The sequence below is a fragment of the Musa acuminata genome, chromosome BXJ2-7, assembly GCF_036884655.1.
Source record: "Musa acuminata AAA Group cultivar baxijiao chromosome BXJ2-7, Cavendish_Baxijiao_AAA, whole genome shotgun sequence".
Taxonomy (NCBI): Eukaryota; Viridiplantae; Streptophyta; class Magnoliopsida; order Zingiberales; family Musaceae; genus Musa; species Musa acuminata.
The window spans coordinates 7,521,935-7,544,288 of record NC_088344.1 but is presented as its reverse complement, the minus strand read 5'-3'; the positions used below and the strand labels follow the sequence as shown (position 1 = coordinate 7,544,288).

Here is a 22,354-nt window from a genome sequence, read left to right as displayed (position 1 = left end):
TCAAAATAAAATTAAGAACACATGTCTTCCAACTTGGTTCAAATCATGTGGGCACAAAATAAATGATCACGAATTCTTTTTTCTCCTCGATCGATCACATGGGAAACGATGGAAGCTCACGCACGCGTCCACATAAAAATTGTCTTTTATCACCTATTTTGTTGCACTCAAATATTTGACAAAGACTAAGATTATAAATCAAGATTGATTTGATTATATTAATGAATAGGATATATGTAGTTTTCAATTTAGTTTGGTTAAATAAGAATGTGATTGTTGATTAATTTATTGTGAAGTAAATTAAGATGATGTCTCTTATTTAGCTATTTTATTTTTATTGTATTAATATGAGTATATCATGATCTTTGTGATGCCATCGGATTTCATCATCGGATATGGTCTCTTATATTATATATTATATATGATTTATTTTTGATATTTTTATTATTTATCATCTAAGGACGAATGAAAATATAAACGAATACATGAATGGATAAATAAATTAGTATATGACATGTATATAAGGATGTTATTTTCTTACCAAGTAAAGTAATTTTCTAATTTTTTTTATATATTGTTGGGAAAAAAATGTATCTTCATTTTCAGAACAAAAAAAAGTGATTTTTTAGAATTTTTTATATATAATTGGGATGAATGTAACTTTAATTTTATAATATATCTTTCATGGAGGTTATAGATGATACATAGATTAACTTGATTTGATTCGAACTTATATATACAGACAAGCTTCGTCAAAGAGTCACAATTAGCTTGTTGGAGGGATTGATAAGCTGCTTGTTGGAGGGATTGATAAGCTTCATTCGGTAGCTCATCGGGTCAACGTAAGGAGGATACATCTAGTAATTTTCGTATGCTTAACATGAGAAGGATGCATTGGACGAGTCTTCAATATTTAGCTTGAGATGGGCACAATCCTCATTTCTTTGATGCTTAACACGAGAAGAATGCATTGGGCATATCTTCAATAGCCGAAAAAAGGTACATTTTCGAAGCTCAACAAAGAATGGTACATCATCTTTGATGCTTAACCGGAGAAATATGTATCAAACAAGTCTTCAATGCTTAGTTCGAGAAGGACACATTAAGCAAGTCTGATTTAATACCGACATATAAAAACACTAAGATCATAATATACTTTTTTTGACGTTTAAATCAATAATAAAATAAGATACAATATTTGACTTTGATTATCACAGTTTGATGGAATTTTTTTTTTATAACCGACACAGCTAAAGAAAATGTTTCATAATATAGGGAGAATCTTTCAAATGTATTTAATATATAACAAATAGTTATATAGCTTGATTGTCGATTAAGGATGTCGGTTAATATAGTTACCACGTATCCGTGCCGGGGTAACATTGTCCTATCAAAATCTACAGTAACTTTTCCCGACAGAATCTAATACCTTCTGCAGCAACGTGGTCTGACCGTGGGGAATGTGCTTCTGGAGACCCGAAATATCAATGTTTTCAGCTGTGGCAGATGTGGCTACGTTGCAGCTGCAGCAACAGCATAGGGATAAGGTTCATTCTGCATTGGAAAGATCATTTTCATCACCTGTAATGTTCTATGTTGATGATGATGAAGAGTTGGAATCCACAACGGAGACTGAGAGCACTGAATATTCTTTTGGTAGACAGAGATGAGGTTTCTCTGCATTGGGAAGCTAAACACACAATCCCTTCAATTTTTTATCACCTGGAATGTTTGTTCTACGTTGGAATCCACAACAAGGACAACTAGTCACATTTATATAGCAGTACATGTTGCCTTGGGAGAGAAAGAGGTACAGATGCATGCAAGCAGAGAGTTACAAGAAATGATCACACCCAAAAGGGATCCAAAAGATACATGATTCGATTGTATGTGTTCTTTTGAAAGGCATGCAAATTCACAAACTTTTTAACTTTGTTAATATTTGAGTTTAATTGAGACACAGCTTGATGATTATTTGCATGTGATATTGGACATCATAGCTGGTCCAAATTGGCATGGAGCACCTGATGAACTCTTTTTTTTTTTTTTGTGGAATTAAGGGAAGTTTGGTGTCAAAATATCGCATGTCTCTAAAAATGAATATATGTAAAGTATGCACTCCCATCAGCTTTAAGGTTTTAGGACTGTGAAGTGTCTTATAATTATATGGGGGATGAGAGATCAAATTGAAAAGACAGAGACAAACGTGAGGCCAAAAAAGATGATTTCTATGGTTTCAAGGGTACATTTGATGGTCAAAATAAAAAATTATACTCTTTGATGGTCAAAATCAAAGCATAGGTAAATGCTTTTAAGGGAATTAAGGGAAGTTAGATGTCAAATTTATTCCATCAAACTGCAAAATATCACATGTCTCTGAAAATGAATATTTGTAAATACTTGTGAATATTTTTAAGTACAGGATGTTTCCTTGAGACAACAATAGCAAATACTTGAAGACAAATCAGCAAATACTTGGAGTGAAAAGTAGAGCAGATCAAGATCTTCCAATCACAAGCTCACACGTCCATTGATCAATCCATCATGTCTCACAATTTATTGCATAAATAGTTGACTTACCTGGTTCTCCAACAGCTCAAGTCAGTCTCCAAGTGCATGACAGAAGAGACCAGCCAAAAGTCAACTTGCTTTGTCCTATTTTGGGCTCCAAATAGGAGGAAACAGCCGTTTGGAGAAATAGATTGTAACATTTGACTTACTCATATCGTGTAACTAATAGTAGAAGACCAGTGTCATACTTACATGTTGAGCACAAAGAAAACATAGATATTGCTCCAACCTAGTCAAGCAAAAACTTGCTGTTGCTGGATAATGAGCCATCAGAGAGAGTTTCAACTAATCCATGCAATGCTGTTTCTCACATTAATAATGATCTGCTCAGACAATCATGAAAAAACCCACGATCTGGCAATCTCTAAGGACCAGTTATCTATACAACTATTTACTTTTCTTTGCAAGGTGACACCAATCATTTATCATCATGAGTTGACCAGAAAATTGCAAAAGATAGACACACTAACACATGAACTCTTTCTTCCCTCATGCTAATCATTTTCTTTTTCTCATAAGGGGCAGACAACCAGTTTCCAGGATCACTTACCACAGTTCAGTTTGTTATATTCTGACAAATTAACATTATCCTAGCTTTGTATATGCAAAAAAATCATCCTTACAAATGCTAGTTAATAGAAAAGCTTATCTTATTATTTGTAAGTTGATCATCTTCACTAACCATACACAAGATCATTATCTGCATATATAATGCAGGTTAATAGCAATGACAGAGAAATTCTGACACCTTAGTAGGATCTACATGGAAGGCCTACAATTAATCAGTAAATATTTGTGCCGAAAAGGGCACATCCATGTGCAATAACTTGGTACCTGATATACACGGGACATGAATAACACAAACTTTAGAGAAAAGCTTCACAAGTCGCCTTGTTGTGACCCGCTGCTTTGCACCTGCTGCAGAGACGGACCACCGTACTTGTCTTGTTGTGATTAAATCGTTTTCTCCTTGGTCTTCCTGGTGGACGACGTGCAGGAGGGTATGAACTTACACCAGAATAGAAATCTATGCTTCCAACATCAGGTATCAGGTGGATAAGTGCCGAATAGGCCGACTGGTAGAATTCAATTCTGAAGTATCTTGAGCAATAATCATCAGCTGATCTATTGATCCGATTGAAGACTGCAATAGCATGCACACAGGGAAGACCAGAAATCTGCCACCTCCTGCAAGTGCACTCCCAGCTCCCAATGTTGACAACAGAAATTGTATTGCCACGTACCTCAAACACAGTATCCGAGGAGCATAAGACATTAAGCTTCCGGGCCTTTGACATCTCTGTTTGCAACTTTTGTTCCATAGCCGGTGTTAAAGTACCCACCCATGCATTGCATGATCCACGCCTTTCTTCCATGACCTCCGCTAACTTGTCTCTTATTGCATCAATCATCTGAACCACTGATGGTTCCTTCTTTGCAGGTATCCAGTTACTCAATGAGTCAACAATGTTTGTTGAGAAATGATCATATCTTGAGCCCTTGAAAATGGCATCTGACCAGTTTTCAGGTTTACTTGCCATAACCCACTCGGCAGCTTCTGCTGAAAAATTTCTTATGCTCTCAACAGATGCATTAAATTCCTCCATAGTGCAGGCTTGGGCAGCACGGGTAAAATCACTAATCAGTGCATCTTTTACCTGTGATGACCATGGTCCCTTCCTCAATTCATTCTTAAAATCCTCTATGAGGTGATGCAAACTATAACTGTGATGGCTATCCACAAACGCTTGAGGCACTGCCCCATCCAAGCCCTTCTGCCTATTTGACACAAAGGTGATTGTTCGAGTCGCTGTTACAGCATATTTCAACTGCATCAGAAACCAAAGCCAACTGTCATAGTTCTCATCCTCTACTACAGCAAAGGCAACTGGAAAGACAGCATCATTTCCGTCGACCGAAGCAGCAACCAATAACTTAAATTGATTAGTTACCTTCAGAGGAATCTTATCAAGAAATAAAAGAGGCCGACAGCCATGCTCGAAACCATGAAGGGAAGCATGAAATGACACAAAAAAACGACGAAACTTTGAATCAACTGATGTGGATAACAAGGCAACACTGCCAGGGTTGGTTTCTAGTATTTTTTCAACAAACCAAGGCAATTGGCTGTACGTCTCTTTCATTGAATCATAAAGCTCCTTTTGGGCTACTTCCCGTCCTCGCCACACTTGTGAATAGGATAAAGCCACACCAAAATCTTCATAAATTTCCCTTGCGAGTTCTTTGGGCTTGCACTGTGGGCTAACATGTAATTTTTCTTTGATAATGCTGGTGAGCCATTGCCTTGTTGCCTTCCGTTGACCATCTTTGCCATTTCCTCCACCACAGGTATGAACATTATTCATTTTTTTAATCACAAACTTCTGCTTGCCAGATGTCTCAGATGCATGTATACGCCATGGACAAGTTTCTTCGTTGCATGTCACAGTCACTCGAGTTGTGTCATTCTTAACAAATTTGTATATAAAACCTCTACCGATTGCATACTTACATAATTGAGACCGGAAATCCTTGACATTATCAAATTCTTGCCCCACACCAGTAATAATACTGGCCCAAGAAGAGTTAGAAATAACAGGTACAACATCATCCGGAGTGACCAGAGATGCAAAGAGAGGAGTGCTTGGATCAACCAATATACTCCCGCTTGCCCTACAAATGATGTTTTATCAGTTATAGCTATGATTTTTCATATAGCTCTACTCCATAATAAAAGAAACATTTATCGAGCCAGTACCTTTCATCGATGTTCTCGGCAGTAATTATCCTTTGTCTGGCATTGTCTGGAGCAGCAGATGAAGCGGTGATTGGCATAACAAAGCCATCAGAAATCATTCTAGATTATTGTCACAAAAAAAGAGGAAAAAAATAAACACAATTAGGACTTGCAGTGGATCATCTCAATGGCAGTAAAGAACAGAAAATTTGGGGAACGTCATAAAGGTATACGATAGGCAATTAAGAAATCTCTTATTGCAGTTTCCGGTCGATAAGTTCTTTGGAATTCTTAGCAAACAAAGTGAACAAGAGATAAAGATAGAACTCTGAAAACAGATTAAGGGGTTGATGAATAAAATAAACAATTGGTGTATTATAAATGCTTCAAACACAAAATTTTAGCCTTTTTTTAATATCTTCTCTAATGTACAACACCAGATGATTATGAATTTGCAGGCACTACATGGGGCAAGAAAGAAAAAAGTTCCTAAGTATTACAAAGAATTATTTTGCAGTTCATGGATATCCATATCAAATTAGACATCATAGGATTACCTGTTATCATCATTTTCAGTCACAAATAGCCTCTTTTCTTGGAAATTATATACATTGTCTCCAGCAACATTGGTGATGGCATTTGGGGTATCAGAATCAACAGCGCTTACTCTAGCTCTAGTCACCCTAGAGAAACAGAACTTCTTAATTATCTACTACATACAGAGTGCATGTTATAACTAAATTAGCCATGAGCAAGTACCTGTTAGTAGAATTTAACCTTCTTCGTCTCCCACTGCGAGCGTTTTCAGCTGTGCCAATGTTTGAGATTCCAGAATCAGCAACAGTGCTCCGAGTTATCCTACAAGGGCATATTTGTTAAGTGAGTTCAGATTGCATTTAAGTGCTACCAATTATTCAAATGAGATTCTTTTTAGCAAATTTATAGAACAAAATACCTGTTATCAACCTTGTTTATAATATAGACCTCAGTGGTCAAAGCATTAGAAGTAAAATCAACCATCCGTTGTAAATCCTTGTCACTAGATATTGTGATAAGTGTTCTTTTGTTGCTCGGAAGAAAATATTTGATGGACATACCACTGACATCAACATTAAACATACTAGTAAGTTCTGACTTCAAATCATCAAAGAGTATGTCATGACCTACTTCAAGCGCATGAGCTTCTCCTCCAGAATATGAAAGAGACCCATCACTGTTGGTAACAAATTCACCACCATATTGGCAAATGGCCACGATTCCCCGCCCCTCCATGGTGTGCTCTAACTGCCTACAAATGAACAATAAGAAAATGTTCAACCAAAGTAATGCAAATTGAAGCAGTATATGCACAAAACATATAATCTGTGGCCCAAAATAACCTAGTGAATCACATACAAAGCCTACTTGTGTAATACATAGTTAATGTTACAATGAAGCACAACCAACATTGCACAAAGTGCCTCCACAATAAGCTCAAGACATCAGGGTAACCATGCAGAAGAATGTAAAACTTAATGTACAATTTAGTTGCAGCTCCAACAAAAACAAATCTATCACCTGAGGGCAATATAGAAGAACAAAGGATCTTTATATCAAGTTCCCATCTACCATAGAACTGAGATTACCTAAACAAAGACACTATGGTGCAGGATCCATAGTCAAAGTCATTTCAATTCGTTAGGCAATACGATAGGAGATGCGACTCTGAAGATTTGCTCGTGACTGTAAACTTATGAAAAGAACAATAAAAACACTTTTTCCAATGTTCAATAATATGGCCTTCTCCAAGCTACGAATAACTCCGTATCAGAGTCACTAATGGAATCCTCCACCATAAAGATTCCGAATGTGACATCATCCTCCTATGCTTTCAGCCCTGATAAAAATCAAGCAAAAAGAAGCATGTTCTCTTTTTCTGACTGCTTCCTATTGCTCGAAGTCCGTTCCAGGACCCGTTTCAGGCCTGATAAAGACATAGTAAATAAAAAAGAAGCAATTTTTCCATATTCTTACAACTAATCAACTTCATGGTGGGCATCATCTAGGCGAATTCGGACTCACGAACAGTGTGGGCCGGAATCGAGAAAGAATTAGTGCAATCTTGAAGACTAAATCGATTAGTTATTCAGGGGACGACATAAAGAGATGCATGGACAGAGAGGAGGAGAGGAACCTGGATACGGCGTAGATCCGGCTGGAGCGGCGGCGGTGGGGGGGATTTGGAATAGGTACAAAAGAGAAGGGGGCTTAGGGCAAAGACGCAAAGAAAAGGGATCTATGTATATTTACACACATCTCCCTCGTCATGGGTATATGTGTAAAAATGCCTCGCGTGAAGGGCACTTAAGCAATTATCAATTTGAGAAGCCTGTTTTATCTGTGGTGTTTGTTGGCTATTAGGTGATTAAACCATTCACGCGATTTCACACACGACTTGAGATACCGGGACGCCGAAAACCGGTAGACTATAGGGGTACTCTGGACAGCGATTCAAGTCGCGACTTCATAACTTAGATATAAGTTGAAGTCTTTAAATGTGTACCTAGGAAAGAATACCATTCGGAGAGCGACTTTAGTCACGATTTCAACCAGGATTGAGAGGTGGGCGGAGGAACATTTTTCATAAAAACCATTATTTGGGGGTTTTTTTCATTGAAGGTCTTCTGTTGCTTTTAAGGGCCGAGAGAAATTGATGCATTTTTATGCGTTTATTATGTATCATTTGCATATTAATCCTTCTTTAAAGAATTTTGCTTGCTGAGTTGTTTCATATTATTTCTTCTGCTAATTTAAGCTCATTATGAAATGGCTTCATGTGTGCTTATTTCTTCCAAAAATATTGGACGTTGTTTATTCATTACTTATATATTTTGATTTTTTTTACATCGGCATTTTGAACATATATAATTATACATGATGACATCGGTGATGCCTAAATCAATTTGACTTGATTTAAAGTTGTATAAAAAAAAATTTGATGTGATCGGTGAGTCCATAAATGCTCGCTCGATTATTGAGGGGGTTCGAGCACTTGTTACATGACTAACTTATATGAAGATCAAGATCGATATAGTGACACTTGAGTTAATAATCAATAAAGATAAAATAATTTTAGTAAACGATCAATAATTGAGTCCCTGTCTTATCGTTTTAGGTGTATAGTTGAAATATTTTTCGAACTACTATTTTGGATTGATGTTTGTATGGCTTAGGTTTGATCTCGTCATACCTTCCCACTTTTAATTATTTTTGAGGATAAATAAATTTTGTATCAAATGATATTTGTAAACATTATAGATCATTATAATATCAAATAAACAGAAATAGAGAACATATAATTAGACTTGTGGAAAGAATAAAAAATAAAAAATATTGGAGAAAAAATCTCGTTATGGAGAAAATGTTTATGAATTTTTCTATTCAGGTATTAATATGAACATATAGAGAAATCAATGATAAAAGGAAGAATGCACTCTTATTTTGGCATGACATATCCCTGGTAAAGAATCGCAAGGATTAAGACTCAATCCTCTCACTTTCTTCTGAAAACCCTGGTGTGGTAAGATTGTGAGACTTGGCTTTAAGGGCTGATAAAGATGTTACATATTGGATATATTGATGGGGAAATCTGCCTACTCCTGTTTTTTCTATGTGTTTTCTCTTTGTTCAGCAACCAGATGGAAGAACTGCTCGGTTTCATCTCAGGTCTTTTAGAATGTTTTCTTGGTTTCCTTGGTCATTCGGATTAAGGTTTAATGTTCCAACCTATCTTTTCGAGGGAAAAGAAGACAGAGAAAGTTGATGTTGATGTCTACTTAGAGTCTTGTATTCATCAAGACCATATCTGTCTTCTTCATTATTAGAGATAAAGCTTACCTACCCAACAAGTAGGAGAAATCTCAAGGTGGAAAATGGAAGCACCCACTGCAAGTGCTAACTCTCAAGTTCATCAACATGAGACCAACTTGTAAGATTAACATCTGATGAACCATCAAGCAACATCGATAGTCCTACCAAACAAATCCAACAGTACCCACTTACAGATACACAAATCACGATACAAACATGTAAGGAACTCGAGAAGAGTTCACAAGTAGCATATCAAGCAGCTTTATTCAACATACTACTACGTATCATGCCCGATCGACATGATCGGTACTGATCAGAAGCAGCAGCAGAGGCACTCGAGGCAGCACTCGCAGGCCTCAAAGCAGCAGAAGCAGCAACAGAAGGCGAATAAACTGCCACAAAATGGATCAAGAAGCCACAATAAGTCAAGAAAACATCCTTCCAACCTCAATCTGCAGTCACTTGATGTATATCATATGGAATGGAGATGAGACTGTGATGATACCAGGCGTAGAGGAAGCCCTTCTCCTCGTGGCGTCTCTGGACGTGCTCCATGTACGACATCTCCTGCGCGCTCGGCGCGTCCATCTTAACTCCAAAGCAGCCAAATAGGGAGAGAGAGAGAGAGAGAGACGAGAGACGAAGGGGCTCTTCACAGATATGATGTGATCAAAGGCTTTCCTTTCTCCTTCACTCTATCTTATCGATATCTCTGCTTGTCTCTTTCCTCCTGTCCGAAAGCGAAAGGGTTTTGGTTGAGCATGCGTGGGTCTTCGATTCCTTCTCTCTACAACCTGGCCGTCGACTACACCCGGGCGTCATCCCTGCAGAGACGATGAGGTGGACAGCTGAACCAACGAAGACGTGTGGAAAACGGGGACTTGGATGTAGCTGTCACACGTAGAGAAAGAATCCCAGAGATCGGTCGAATCCGTCATAGTACTTTCCAGGTGTGATGTGGCAAACCATCTGTGAGAGATGGTACCACCCTGAAACTTATCCAGGTTGATTCGACCCGTCCAGAAGGCTGAGGTATCATTACGTGTGCATGTGCAACGCATGTCAGATATTATATTGATAAATGTTTGAATAATTTCGATGGATGATAGACTGTGTGTTGGCAAGCAACTGTCCGTACGATCAAGATCGAACCGTCCATGTCATCAGTCATGATGTCTGCGTCAGCAACAGGTGAGAGGATCGCGGTCAAACGGACGCGGCCTCATCGATCCCTCGATCACAGCCGTTCGATCCGTTTGTCTCGTCCCAGTCATCCTCGACGACGCTCGATCATCATGATCCGTTGATCGCCTCAGGCCCTCACCGATCAGACGGCCTGAGAAGGCGTGCGGAAACTTGCAATCTACGGACAGCATCAACGACTGCAGATAGTAAAATATAATTAAAGCAGCCAAAATTCCAACCTTTCTCCTTCGCATTCTTGTCGCGAAAGCCGATCATTCCAAGGCGAGAGCGGTTTGAACGATGGGGGAGACCGAGACCGAGCAGCGAGTGGGATTCGGGTAAGTAGTTCGATTCGTCTCTCAGCTTACCTTGCCTTGAATTCAAGAGACCCCTTCTAATTTCGGGGTTTACTTCTTCCCTGCGATCCGATTCGACGTCGTTGTATCTTTCGGTGGATTTCTTGTGAATTTTTTTTATGAATTTTTTTTTTCTGTACAAAATCGAGAACCATGGGAAGGCTTTTGCGTCGATGTTGTGATAGGGTAGTTCTCTGGGAAGGCGACCTGGATCTTGGTTAATATTTGGCAATTTCTCAGTTATTTGTTAGATTTCTTCATTGTGGAGTCTTTGTGGAGATAGAGATATGGTTAGACTGTTAAATTTGGTCGGAGTTTGAGCTTTGGTATCGTTCCATGCCATTGATTAGTGGATATTATGAGCATTAACGGGGTCGTGAGTAATCGTTAAGATGGCAAATTTCCCATCTCTAATACTGGATGGTGGTGGATCCTTAGCTCCATGCTGAAGATTTTCCCCCATTCCATGAATTATTTTATAATAAGGTGAAATGCTTGTTTAAGTTCCTGCTTCCAGCCAGCCAAAGGCTTTTATTCCTTTGAATAGGCAGGGGAGATTGATCGAAATAAATGTCTATCTGTAACTGTTAGCTTAAATCCACAGTGTTATTCAATTGTGATCTCTTCCTTTTTGCAGATAGTGTATTGTTACCACGGTTATCTCTAAGGAGACTTGCATGATTTTGAATTAACATCAGGTTCATCTGGCATGAGAACTCTATGAGCTTGCAACTTTTGCTTCATTGTTCCATAGAGTAAAATTCAAACATCAGGAATTGGTATCTGAGCATCTATGTCGATTTGCAGGTTCATTGCATCTCACTAAACAACGGTTTGAAATAGAAGAGTACAAATAATTGTGTTTAGGCATTTACTTCAGTTAAAAGCGATTGTTCGAGTGTATATTCAAACATTAAAGCACTGAGGACTTTTTAAAGCTGTAGTTAGGACCAGAAGTTCTTAACTTGGTAAGAATCTACACCAAGCTGATCGTAATGAAATTCTAGCTGTTCACAGGAAGAATCTTAGAAATTCAGTTGTGGCCTGTTCCTACTTTCTCTTTCTCTCCTATTTTTGGATGTTTATGGCTGTTCCACTTCAGGAACTAAACTGCAGGGTTCAAGCTGATAGACATTCTTTGCTGATGGATCGAGCAGCTAATTTGAATGGACATGAACATGCGATTGATATATCACAGCGCAATGATGCTTCAACTTCCGTCTCTGCTCGAAATGACCATGGTGACTCAGATGGAGCATATAATGAAGATAGACCTTCGACAAGCACTTTGGCTCCTGTTTCTCAATTAGCTCCAACATCACCAAATATTTCCAATTCAATAAATTTTTCTTTGCCAAGGAGAGCTGATAATTATGGCCGTCGAAATAGAAGTCCTTTGAACTCTGGTTTGTGGATTTCAGTTGAGCTTGTTGTTAATGTGAGTCAAATTATAGCAGCTATCATTGTGCTCTCCTTGTCAAGACATGAACATCCCCGAACTCCATTATTTGCATGGATCATAGGTTACACAACAGGCTGTTTTGCTACACTTCCTCATCTTTATTGGCGTTATATTCATCGCAATAGTCTGATCTCTGAGCAAGAACCAGCACTTTATGGTCAGGGTACTTCGCGTAACAGCCCTCCAGAATCTAGTGCTTATGCTGATATCTCTGTCACTCAAGATCCAGAGCAAGAAAATGGCCACAATTCAGTGCCAGAGACAAGGCAAACTACAGTAACTAGCCAAAGGTAATTGTGACTACTTAGTACATTGAATAAATCCCTTTCTTTGTTTAGTTATTGGTATTCATTTTGTTATCTATTCTTACTTTATTTTTTATATTATTTTTTGGCTTTTACATGCTAATCAATGGTAGTTCTTTATGCAAAAGATTCAACAACTTGAATATATGTGTCCCTTCATTTTCAGTTTTTATTTGGGTTTCCTTACATTTATTAGAATAATTGTTCATGGACTCTGACTTTGTTTTATATTGTACTCTTACATTTGTGACAATTGACTTCTTGATTGTTGTTATTTGGGTGGGGATATTGGAGTTCCACAACATGGGATTCCATTTTTTTTTTAACATTTTATTGGTAGAATTTTGGTTGATTTAGGAAACTGAAGTGTATCGGAACCAAATTTGTCTGTTGGCTTCTAATGAACTAATCTAACTTAGTTTGCTGATCTACATTTAATATGATACATTCTTGATGTTGGGAAAATAAATGCAATTGACCATAAATATATAGTTTCGGTTGTTTCCCTTTACATCCCTGTAAATACAGTAGGACTCTTCAACTTCTCAGAAACTATCACATATAGACTGTGATCTTAACGAAATTTGTTTAAAAGAATGAAAAATGTCATTGGATTCTAAGTTTTAGCTTTCAGATTATAACAGTTCTTGATGCAGAAAAAAAGAATTTAACCATCCACACAGATTAACGTGTAGATGTTTCAGTACCTTTTGTATAAACTACCTACTGTTGTTTATCTTTAATCTTTTCCCTGGTTTGCAGGATACATTCTCTAGTTGACCATTTTAAGATGGCATTGGATTTCTTTTTTGCTGTGTGGTTTGTTGTTGGGAATGTGTGGGTGTTTGGTGGGCACTCTTCTTCTCATGATGCCCCTAACCTGTACCGGTATGCATCCAGAATCCATTATTTCTTTATTGATTTTGTATCTATTGGCGGTTGACGTGTTCTACTCGATCATTTTCCCAGGTTATGCATCGTGTTCCTTGCATTTAGCTGTATTGGGTATGCTTTGCCTTTCATTCTATGTGCAATAATCTGTTGCTGCTTGCCTTGCATTATATCAATCATGGGCTTTAGAGAGGATATTAATCATGGTAGAGGTGCTACCCAAGAATCAATTAACGCATTGCCAACTTACAAGTTCAAAACAAAGAGGAGGAAAAATAGAGGCGACAAAGAAATTAACTTGGATAATCAAGGCATTGGTGGGATATTGGCTGCTGGGACTGATAAGGAGCGAATTGTTTCTGCCGAAGATGCTGTAAGTTTTTTTTTCACTTCTGTTGACGTTCATATTCTGGATGCATCTGCTAAAAAGTCAGTAGCACTTACTAGGAAGATCATTAATTAGTCTTTCAAGTTACCCAAACTCATGTTAGGTTTATTACCAATAATTTAGTACTGTTTGAGTGCAAGGCTTGGTCTGGTTATAAGGTTGCTTTATTGCAAGGAGTGCAGATTGCTGAAACATTCTTTCCACATGGAGGTTGCCAATCGTACGTGGAGAAATCTCTGCAATGTGGAGGTAGAATAGCGTTCAATTTATCCAGACCCCTAGTGACCATAGCTTCTTGCACTTGGCCGTTATTATCCATATACCTATGACAATAGCGCAAGTCATGTAAAAATTAACTAAAAAGATCATTAGTAAGCCGACTTTCCAAAGCAGTAGGAGTAGCTCTCTTTTGTCCTCTTTCTGTATTTATTTTATCAAGTTACAACATGTTACAAAATTTTGTACTGGAAAACCTGTCCATGTTGAAATTGTTGCAAACATGTTGCGACATATTTCTATATTGCTCATAATTTCATCATGTTACAAATTTTTGCACTGGAGAACCTGTTCACCACATTGAAGTTGTTACAAACACATCATACATATTTCTTCATTTGAGATAATTTTTTGTCAATATAGTTGAACAAGGTTAAAGATTTTACTTATATATGATGGCATCTTAGAAACCGTTTTGTATATGGCTGACCATTGATGTGTATTAGATATGTTATTGCAACAGAAGTCACTTTGAAGCAAGATTTAGTTCTCTTTAACTAAGAGACCAAATCAGATCTTTTAAGTCCCATGTCTCTCCACTTGGAAGCCAGATTTGGTTTTTTAAATAAATTTGTTCTCTATGTCCATCTTTTAGTTTTATTCGTGAAACAAACATATAATTATGCCATTCTAGAATAGAGAGAATCAAGATTTTAAACACTAGTCAAGATGCCATGATAATATACTGACTGGTATATGGATCTGTACTATTCGGTATCATGAAAAGGATAAATAAAATACCAACATGTATTGCCCAATATCAGTCCTTTGTCGGACAAATAAATATTGATTTGTACTTATTGGTTTGACCTGTATTTGAAACCTTAGAGAGGATTACGGTTTTAATACTTATTTGATACCAAGTTTCAGCAACTGATTGGCTCTTAATGATACCAAGATACTGAGTGAGAGATCAATCCGTTTTACTTGATATTACTAAAAACGGAATAATTAAAAAATGATATATCAAGTGGTACCATGCTTATGGTTCCCTTATCAGTGTTTGGTCAAACCATAAATATAGATTGGTTAAACCATATAAAGAATGTTTGAAATACACCTTTCTACATTCATATGAGATTCACGGGATGTAACCACAGAATCTTTTGGTTATAGTGTGACAGCAATAATTATAATTAAACAAAGATGATGTGGATATGCCCTAGGATTTAAAGGCTGTTGGTAGATCACAATACTTTGGTTTAATTTTTGGTAATATGTTGATTTATTTTTTGTAGGCCAAATACCTAACCTTGCATGATTGCTGCAGGTTTGTTGCATTTGTCTCGCAAAGTATGTGGACAATGAGGAGCTCCGTGAGCTTCCATGCACCCATTTCTTCCACAAGGAGTGCGTCGATAAGTGGCTTAAGATAAATGCACTTTGTCCCCTCTGCAAAACCGAGGTGGGAGACACTACAACCTCAAGCAGAAGCTCAGGAATTCACATCACGGGAAACTGGGGGTTGGTGTAATAGACCCAGTTCTGGAGATGCTGTAGATGTCTTGTGTTTCCGAAGAACCATGATTTCCAGACAACGGTTTGGGAGTGAAAAGTCTGTGCAAGCCTCAAGATATACGTGTGTATTGAAGGATCTGTGGCCTTTGATCCTGATTCTACCACCTCCCATTTGATGAGTTGCTCTGGGGTTTCTTGTGCTGTGCATGTCTATATAAAGAAGCCTGCAAAATGAGATAGAAATGCTGTATCAGGTGGATCTTCATTTCTATACAGAATAATATATATATGCCCTAAGGTTACCTTTAGCAGGTCTGAGCTTGATGGCCCTCAAAGGTGATTGTAGTGTGTGAGCGCGAACGGGCTACCACCGGCAAGACTGATGCTGATGCTGATGCTGATGCAAGCAAACACAGCGTACGTATACATTTAGAGTAACTTTTTTGAGATTTCTTCACCAATTTTCATTTTTATAATTTTCATTATTTTGGTTGGTGTACACGAACATATATTTATTTAAATAATGAGTAGAATTTTATTTTATTTTTTTCTCATTGTGGCAATAATGGTGATATTAGTGCTATAAAAATAGCGATGACAGTGATGACAATTATAAAAAAAACCAATAGTAGCAATTGTATGAAAATAATAATCACAACATTAGTATAACATGGTGATGAATGAGATAGTGGAAGTTGGTCACTAAGTAGTTGCTACATTAAATGTGAAGGGGACGATGACTGCATGCATAGTGATAATGATAATAAATGTGATTGTGATAGAAGACAATTGGTGGTACTCTGATAATAAAATAGTGATGATAGATAATAATGATGCCAACAACTATGATAGTTACATAATGTTCAATAAAACTGCTACAAGAACTTCATAAAGTCTATGGTTTAGTAAAATATTTTACTAAAACTATATTTTATATTACGTGACATTATCGAGTAACATTAAGCATATGACTTTGTAACACATTCCAGAGCAAGTTCATGTGTTCTAACATATCAGGAACACAATTTTAAGTTGGTTCTGCTCTCTAGTAATTCTTTTGTTTATGTATGTATGACCTATACTACAGTACAGAGAATTAAATTGTCAGTTGCACCAGTGAGGCAAGAGAAGCGTCGATCAAATGTGTGATCGAAAGCGAGTGCGGACGCGACTGACCAGCCGCAGCTACCTGTCTTGTGATCGGAGCCAAGTGTGGGTCCCACGCCAGGGACATCGTTGGTCACCGTATGGCGCAAGACCCCGATGGTCGACGGTGCACCGCGGAGCAACGCAAGTAAAGGTCATCCGAGGCCGTCAGTTGACGCGAGGCGTTCGGTCATGCCCACACGCTTGATGGCGTCGGCTAACCGTGGCCGTACCTCGCGGACAACATAAATCCTCAGTGGTCCGACGGGCTACCCATGATTACCTGTATTATTATTGGATTTCTGGTGGGACCCAACTGGGTGGGAAGAGTATGATGTGTCATATAAGCGAAAAATAGACGCCATCGTGGCCATTGAATACTCTGGTCGTTTACCCTAAGCTGTCTCCGCCTTCGGTATCGCGCGGCCTCATCGGCTTCTCTCGAGCACACGTTTTATCGCTTCCAAACCCTAGACTTTGATTCCCGTGACCCTCCCTCTCACGATCATCTGCAATTTTCTCGGCCGATCTCCCACCAATAGATTCGAAATTCCAATATTTTATTATTTTTCTTCCTATTCTCTCCTCCCTAAGTCTAAATTTTGTTATCTCAGTTTGATCCTGCCAAATAAAAATCTCTCTTTTCTGTAAGAAATCTGGTCTGCTGGAATCGAAGCATTCGATCATTTTGTTCATCGAAGTGTTGATCTTGTGTCCGTTGATTTGGCGCGGAAGAGTTTTTCCTGAGATTTGAGAGTTTCCTGTAGATCTTGAAACCGTAGGCTGGATCTGTTTTGGCATCGCGACAAGGAGATATGGTCGGAGGTGGAAGCAGGAGGGACGATGGGCCCTTGCAGATTAGTAGCACCAACGTTTTCGCGGCGCTCGAGACCCTCAAGAAGAAGAAGAAGTCGGACAAGTTGTCGAAGAGCAAGGGTCCGCCCAAGAGCCAGGCGAGGAAGCCGGAGCAGCAGGTATTTTGGGCTCCGACGCCGTTGACGGTGAAATCTTGGGCTGATGTCGATGATGATGATGATGATTACTACGCAACCACGGCGCCACCTCAGGCTGTTTGGGGCTTGTCGGAACAGCAGCCCAAAAAGGAAGTTGTGGCAGCCGTAGAGGAGGTCTGTGTACCGTATACTTTTTTTCACCTCTGTCGGTAGTTATTTGGTCGATTAGTGTTGAAGTATTTGTATATTATATTTTAAATTAAATTTCTGAAGTGTTGCCTTTATAGTACTTTATTCAACTTCATGGTGCGTTTGATTCATACAGAATATATGATTATGATGTTGTTGGAATAATTCAATATATTTCTAATGGAGTTATGAATACCTATTGAAATACTTTGATCCATATTATAGTATTCTGAATTCGATGGAAAAGACCCATTACTATAGCGAATGTTTCACGGGTTAATTTTTGTGTATGTTTTGCCTGAGATTAGTGCGTATTTCACTAACTATGCTGATATGGTTTTGTTCCTGCATCCTCTTCTCAATGGATTACTGTCTGTGAAGGTGCTGTATTATTTTTCTTCCTTGGGTCTCAAATGCAGATGTCTGGTTCCTTATCTAGACAACTGCACTCGTATATTATTTATCGATTTTTGTCTCATTAATAGTCTTTTGTGCCAATTATGACTTCTCATTTGCTGTGTTCACTAGCAGAGAATAACTGTTATTTTACTTAATTCTTCCATGTAGGTTAATGTTTTTTTAGCCCAATCATAATTTTTAGTTGGAAATGATGGTTGATATTTCAGCATATTGTTACTACCAGTTAGAAAGCTAGTGGCTTAAAATGGTTATGTTGTCACATCATCACATCAGTCAGTTCTGCTTATGTAGGCAAGGCATTTTTGGGAGCACTTGTATTTTGTTCTGCTTATGGCATTCTAGCTTTTAGGTACTGCTTGTAATTTTGGGAGTGCTAGCATACTAGCTTTAGGTATTCTAGACATTTTTTTTCATGTAGGCTTAAAATGTATTATTGTTGCTTGAAGTGTTAAGGCAGATTGGAAATTTATTGGTACTCGTGGTTTTATTTTTTTGCCTTCTTTTGCTTTATGATCTTACAAGCTGAGTCGTTATTACAACATACTAGGAAACTTTGATGTCTCTGTATGTCCTAATGTTACATATATCGATGGAAGTAGACAAGCATTTCTTTAGTGAATTACCTTGTCACACAAAATCATAACTTTGTATGTAATTGACATTCATGTGGAGGATATATTGACATTCCCTTGATGATAGTAGTATGTATCTCTAATATCACAATAACTGATTCATGCTTTAGGTAATTTTATATCTTGGCGCTAATTATGACTTTCTTCAAGGTGTCCGTACGGGGCTGTGCTTCACCTCGTTTTTTGCACCTAGGCATTAAGAAACCATAGCACCTCAGTGCTTCTCAAACCTTTGTTGATTATGGATTCCTGTGGCTTACAAGTTGCATCACAGAGCTATAGTTCAAATTATTATTGTAAACTAGTGCAAAATTATGTCTTTCGGATGTTTCTGATCTTAGTGTCAGATGGAGTAGCACCAAAAGCTATTAACTCTGCTTAAAACATGATCCATTTTCAAGGAAACAAATGGACTGTAGATTTCTTGAAAACCTTGAGTTGAATTTCAATGATATTTAATTATAAGATCTCCAAAAGGATTACTAGCATTCAAAAATAAATACTTGCAAATGCAATATTAGTAAAAATATCTATGTTGTTCTAAAAGTTAAAATTGACATGAAGAGTATCATGTTTATCTTTATACGATGTAGTAGTAATTAGAATTGTAGATGTCAACCTGAAAGCTAAAATAACTAGATGTATATATTTTATGAGATGAATCTACATTGCATTTTTGAGAGTGCATACTGAGCATTTTGCCAGTTTTTGGTTTCATATATTGTATAACCTATTTTGTTTAGGAATGATATTGAGGAATGAAAATTCTGTGTATAACCTTGTTGAGTTTGTATTTGAGCTTGTTTTTTCCGAAACTGCTGATTTTGTGATGACCTGTCAAATGTATTTACTTTGGAATCATTGTTTTATGTTAGATGATCTACTTGTTTCATCATTCTGTGAAAAATTTCATTGTTAGAATTTTGGGAACAAGCCTAATATTCTTGGTCATGCAGCTGTCTTTAAATCTGGTATAATTTATTGTCTCATGTGCTTCTTTATACTTGGCATTTGATTACAGTTCCTACCATAAAGGAAAATTGATGATCAAGCTTCAGGTTCTTGGTCTTCTTTTCCCAGTTTCTGTTGTGACTACATCTGTTGGTTTCTTTTTTTGAGTTTTGTGGCAGTATGGTCTTTATGACATCTGCAGATAGCTAGTGTCATGTATAAAATTCTTTTAGCTGTATAGACTACCGATCAGGTGATCATTGGTTACTTACAGAAGTGCAAGGTTGCAAGTCAGATGTAGTGTCTCCAATCTGCTCAATGATATGTGTCAATTTGTCAGACTTCATGTTTATCTCTTTGGATCTGTTGACCACTAGCTGCTTTGTTTTGTTTTTATCCATCTATTGGTTGAGCTATGTGCAAATTCAATATTTTGGGTGGTTCTAATTTATTTGTTGTCTCTTAATCTGTTTCTGTTTTTAATAGGTCCATAATTTCCCATTCTGTACCTTAAGAATGTGATCTAAGTCATTATACAAATCTGCAGGAACTTTTCTCTTTTGCTATGCATTTGTATGCATTTACCTGTGTATATCTGGCCATGTGCATCAACTTGCACTCTTGAATATAAATCATGGTACTGGGAAGTAGGAAAAGCTCTGGGAAAGCTGGTCTGTTTGACTAATGTTGAGCACACATTGAATATTTTCATTTTTATCTGACTTGGACAGAATTTCTTTTTGTCTATTATGCACATTTGTTTAGGAAAGTGAAAGCGAAGATGATGGTCTTGATATCGGCGATGATGATGTTGAGGAGGAACCTGAACATGAACCTGAGGTTGCCGTTGCAACTGAACCAATTATCGAGAAACCTGCTTCTGTTTCAGTACCATCCAAAGATGCAGAACGGCAACTGTCAAAGAAGGAGCTTAAGAAAAAGGAAATGGAAGAACTTGATGCACTTCTGCATGAGCTAGGCATTTCCAGCAAAGATAGTAATGCTGCACAAGATGAGACGAATGGTATCACTTTTTCGCTTCATATAATGTGATACAAACAGTTCTATGAATGAATGTGATTCTGCATATGTAACACATTCATATGCGTATTCATAAACATTTTACATGTGTTTATGCCCTCTAATTTTGTTCTCGTTTCTTTCACATCCATATAGTCTTAGTCACATCCATTCTAGTGCATATGAATAATTATGTAGTATGTGTGTTCACGACCAATATATTGTATGTTTTACAATGACCTCATTCCATCAATACGCTCAGACAAGAAACAACCGGAGCAAAGTGGCGGTGGAGAGAAAAAGGAAAACTCAGGTGCTCCTTTGGAGATCAAAAGTTCAAAGAAAAAGAAGGCCAAAAAGGAGAAATCTTCAAAGGACACCAAGGAATATGTGGAACAGCCTGCCGATCTCAATAACAATAACAACAGCCCGGACGAGGTGGTTGCTGAGCCTGAGGAAGAAGATGCATCTGCAGTTGATGTGAAGGAGAGGATAAAAAAGGTGGCTTCCATGAAGAAGAAGAAATCAAATAAAGAGATGGATGCTGCTGCGAAAGCTGCCGCCATCGAGGCAGCTGCAAGAAGTGCTAGGCTTGCTGCTGCAAAGAAGAAAGAGAAGAGTCACTACAATCAACAACCAGCACGGTGATCCACGTCGGCAAGAAGCTAAGAAGCTTTAGTATAGTCTTAATCTGTTTGTTGAACTGCAAAATAAACATTGGAATGCTCGCCTATGACCTGATCATAAGACTTGATTTTCTTTAGATGGCTTTCATGCTGTTCCAATCTTTGTCTCTTGTACCGATTTATATTGGAACCTTAATAACCAGAATCTCATGCATATATGCAATGCCTCTGTTGTTATTTTTGTTGGATCAGTTTGTCGTGTCATCTTCTTGTCATGGTTAAAGCCTAATAATCATATAGGCTATGCCTAGAAGTTGTACATGGAAGATATTCCTGTTAGATGACCATTTCTATGTTCCAGAGAATGAGATCATGAGCTATAGAAACAAGTTTCACTGCCATGAATGATTATGAAACAGTGCCAGCTTTCTCACTAAATAAAGAAATGCATCTCTATAATGAGTTTGATGAAAGCATATCTTTATAATTGAACTAGGACACATTTTGGAAAGGTTAGGGTTTAGAATGGTATGCAATTAATCATTTTTTTCTTTGTGCAAAGGACCAGTGAAAGAGATTTGCTTAGTTAGTTGACATCTTCAAAGAAAAATCACTCTTTTACTATAATATTTTGAACCATAATCTTTGGCGATTGGGTCTATGTTTTAGGTATAAAAATATTAATATTATACCACCAGATAAATATTATATATAATAAATTATATATCACCAGACAAATGTTGTAGGTGTAAAACATTCTACACCTTGCTCAAAACATTATATATATAACAAAAGGTGAAAAAGGACATCATAAATAATGGAAAGAGAAAAAGAATTTTCTACATTTTGCTTCACCCATGTTTGGATCTGCTTTCTACCTTGCTCAAAACCTGACAACTAGGTGGATGCAGAAGTATGCAGTTGTGGGAATTATAGCCA

The 22,354-nt window shown here is 37.6% G+C and overlaps 3 protein-coding genes and 1 long non-coding RNA gene across 13 annotated transcripts; 2 read left to right on the top strand and 2 right to left on the bottom strand.

The window, feature by feature from the left end:
- Positions 1-3,203: 3,203 nt before the first annotated feature.
- Positions 3,204-7,567, bottom strand: LOC103991282 (uncharacterized). Of its 6 annotated transcripts, none has more exons than XM_009410680.3 (7): positions 7,482-7,567; positions 6,476-6,596; positions 6,264-6,407; positions 6,068-6,166; positions 5,866-5,991; positions 5,330-5,428; positions 3,204-5,244 (listed from the first exon to the last, which is right to left on the bottom strand). In XM_009410680.3, the coding sequence occupies exons 2-7, from the start codon at positions 6,544-6,546 to the stop codon at positions 3,438-3,440; spliced, it is 2,346 nt and encodes a 781-aa protein (XP_009408955.2). In that variant the 5' UTR covers positions 6,547-6,596; positions 7,482-7,567; the 3' UTR covers positions 3,204-3,437. The 6 variants fall into 6 exon arrangements, with proteins under 6 accessions (XP_009408955.2, XP_018685010.2, XP_009408953.2 ...); XM_018829465.2 differs by having other exon boundaries at positions 6,476-6,592; positions 7,482-7,542; XM_009410678.3 differs by having other exon boundaries at positions 6,264-6,596.
- A 1,686-nt stretch (positions 7,568-9,253) lies between these two features.
- On the bottom strand, positions 9,254-9,828 carry LOC135616948 (uncharacterized). The gene is made up of 2 exons (XR_010488550.1): positions 9,663-9,828; positions 9,254-9,549 (listed from the first exon to the last, which is right to left on the bottom strand). It is a non-coding gene; the product is annotated as an uncharacterized LOC135616948 (long non-coding RNA).
- Positions 9,829-10,540: 712 nt separating this feature from the next.
- LOC135582888 (E3 ubiquitin-protein ligase At1g63170-like) lies at positions 10,541-16,021 on the top strand. 5 transcript variants are annotated; one of them, XM_065116714.1, is made up of 6 exons: positions 10,563-10,680; positions 11,506-11,666; positions 11,801-12,450; positions 13,228-13,353; positions 13,435-13,729; positions 15,291-16,021. In XM_065116714.1, exons 3-6 carry the CDS (start codon positions 11,843-11,845, stop codon positions 15,492-15,494), a joined length of 1,233 nt encoding a protein of 410 aa, XP_064972786.1. In that variant the 5' UTR covers positions 10,563-10,680; positions 11,506-11,666; positions 11,801-11,842; the 3' UTR covers positions 15,495-16,021. The 5 variants fall into 5 exon arrangements, with proteins under 5 accessions (XP_064972785.1, XP_064972786.1, XP_064972788.1 ...); XM_065116716.1 differs by lacking the exon at positions 11,506-11,666 and adding an exon at positions 13,927-13,993 and having other exon boundaries at positions 10,568-10,680; positions 11,815-12,450; positions 15,291-15,473; XM_065116715.1 differs by lacking the exon at positions 10,563-10,680 and adding an exon at positions 11,336-11,396.
- Positions 16,022-16,996: 975 nt separating this feature from the next.
- On the top strand, positions 16,997-21,631 carry LOC103991280 (uncharacterized). The gene is made up of 3 exons (XM_009410675.3): positions 16,997-17,751; positions 20,535-20,793; positions 21,052-21,631. The coding sequence occupies exons 1-3, from the start codon at positions 17,440-17,442 to the stop codon at positions 21,435-21,437; spliced, it is 957 nt and encodes a 318-aa protein (XP_009408950.2). The 5' UTR covers positions 16,997-17,439; the 3' UTR covers positions 21,438-21,631.
- The last annotated feature ends 723 nt before the right edge of the window (positions 21,632-22,354 follow it).

Excerpts from the sequence above, each read along its gene's own strand:
- LOC103991282 (XM_009410678.3), bottom strand. The coding sequence starts at position 6,580 with ATGGAGGGGCGGGGAATCGTGGCCATTTGCCAATATGGTGGTGAATTT. Across the intron at positions 5,429-5,865 it reads ACTGAAAATGATGATAACAG|AATGATTTCTGATGGCTTTG; the intron begins GTAATCCTATGA and ends ACAATAATCTAG. Across the intron at positions 5,245-5,329 it reads GCCGAGAACATCGATGAAAG|GGCAAGCGGGAGTATATTGG; the intron begins GTACTGGCTCGA and ends CATCATTTGTAG.
- LOC135582888 (XM_065116712.1), top strand. The coding sequence starts at position 10,643 with ATGGGGGAGACCGAGACCGAGCAGCGAGTGGGATTCGG. Across the intron at positions 10,681-11,814 it reads GAGCAGCGAGTGGGATTCGG|GGTTCAAGCTGATAGACATT; the intron begins GTAAGTAGTTCG and ends ACTAAACTGCAG. Across the intron at positions 12,451-13,227 it reads ACTACAGTAACTAGCCAAAG|GATACATTCTCTAGTTGACC; the intron begins GTAATTGTGACT and ends CCTGGTTTGCAG.
- LOC103991280 (XM_009410675.3), top strand. The coding sequence starts at position 17,440 with ATGGTCGGAGGTGGAAGCAGGAGGGACGATGGGCCCTTGCAGATTAGT. Across the intron at positions 17,752-20,534 it reads TTGTGGCAGCCGTAGAGGAG|GAAAGTGAAAGCGAAGATGA; the intron begins GTCTGTGTACCG and ends ACATTTGTTTAG. Across the intron at positions 20,794-21,051 it reads TGCACAAGATGAGACGAATG|ACAAGAAACAACCGGAGCAA; the intron begins GTATCACTTTTT and ends CAATACGCTCAG.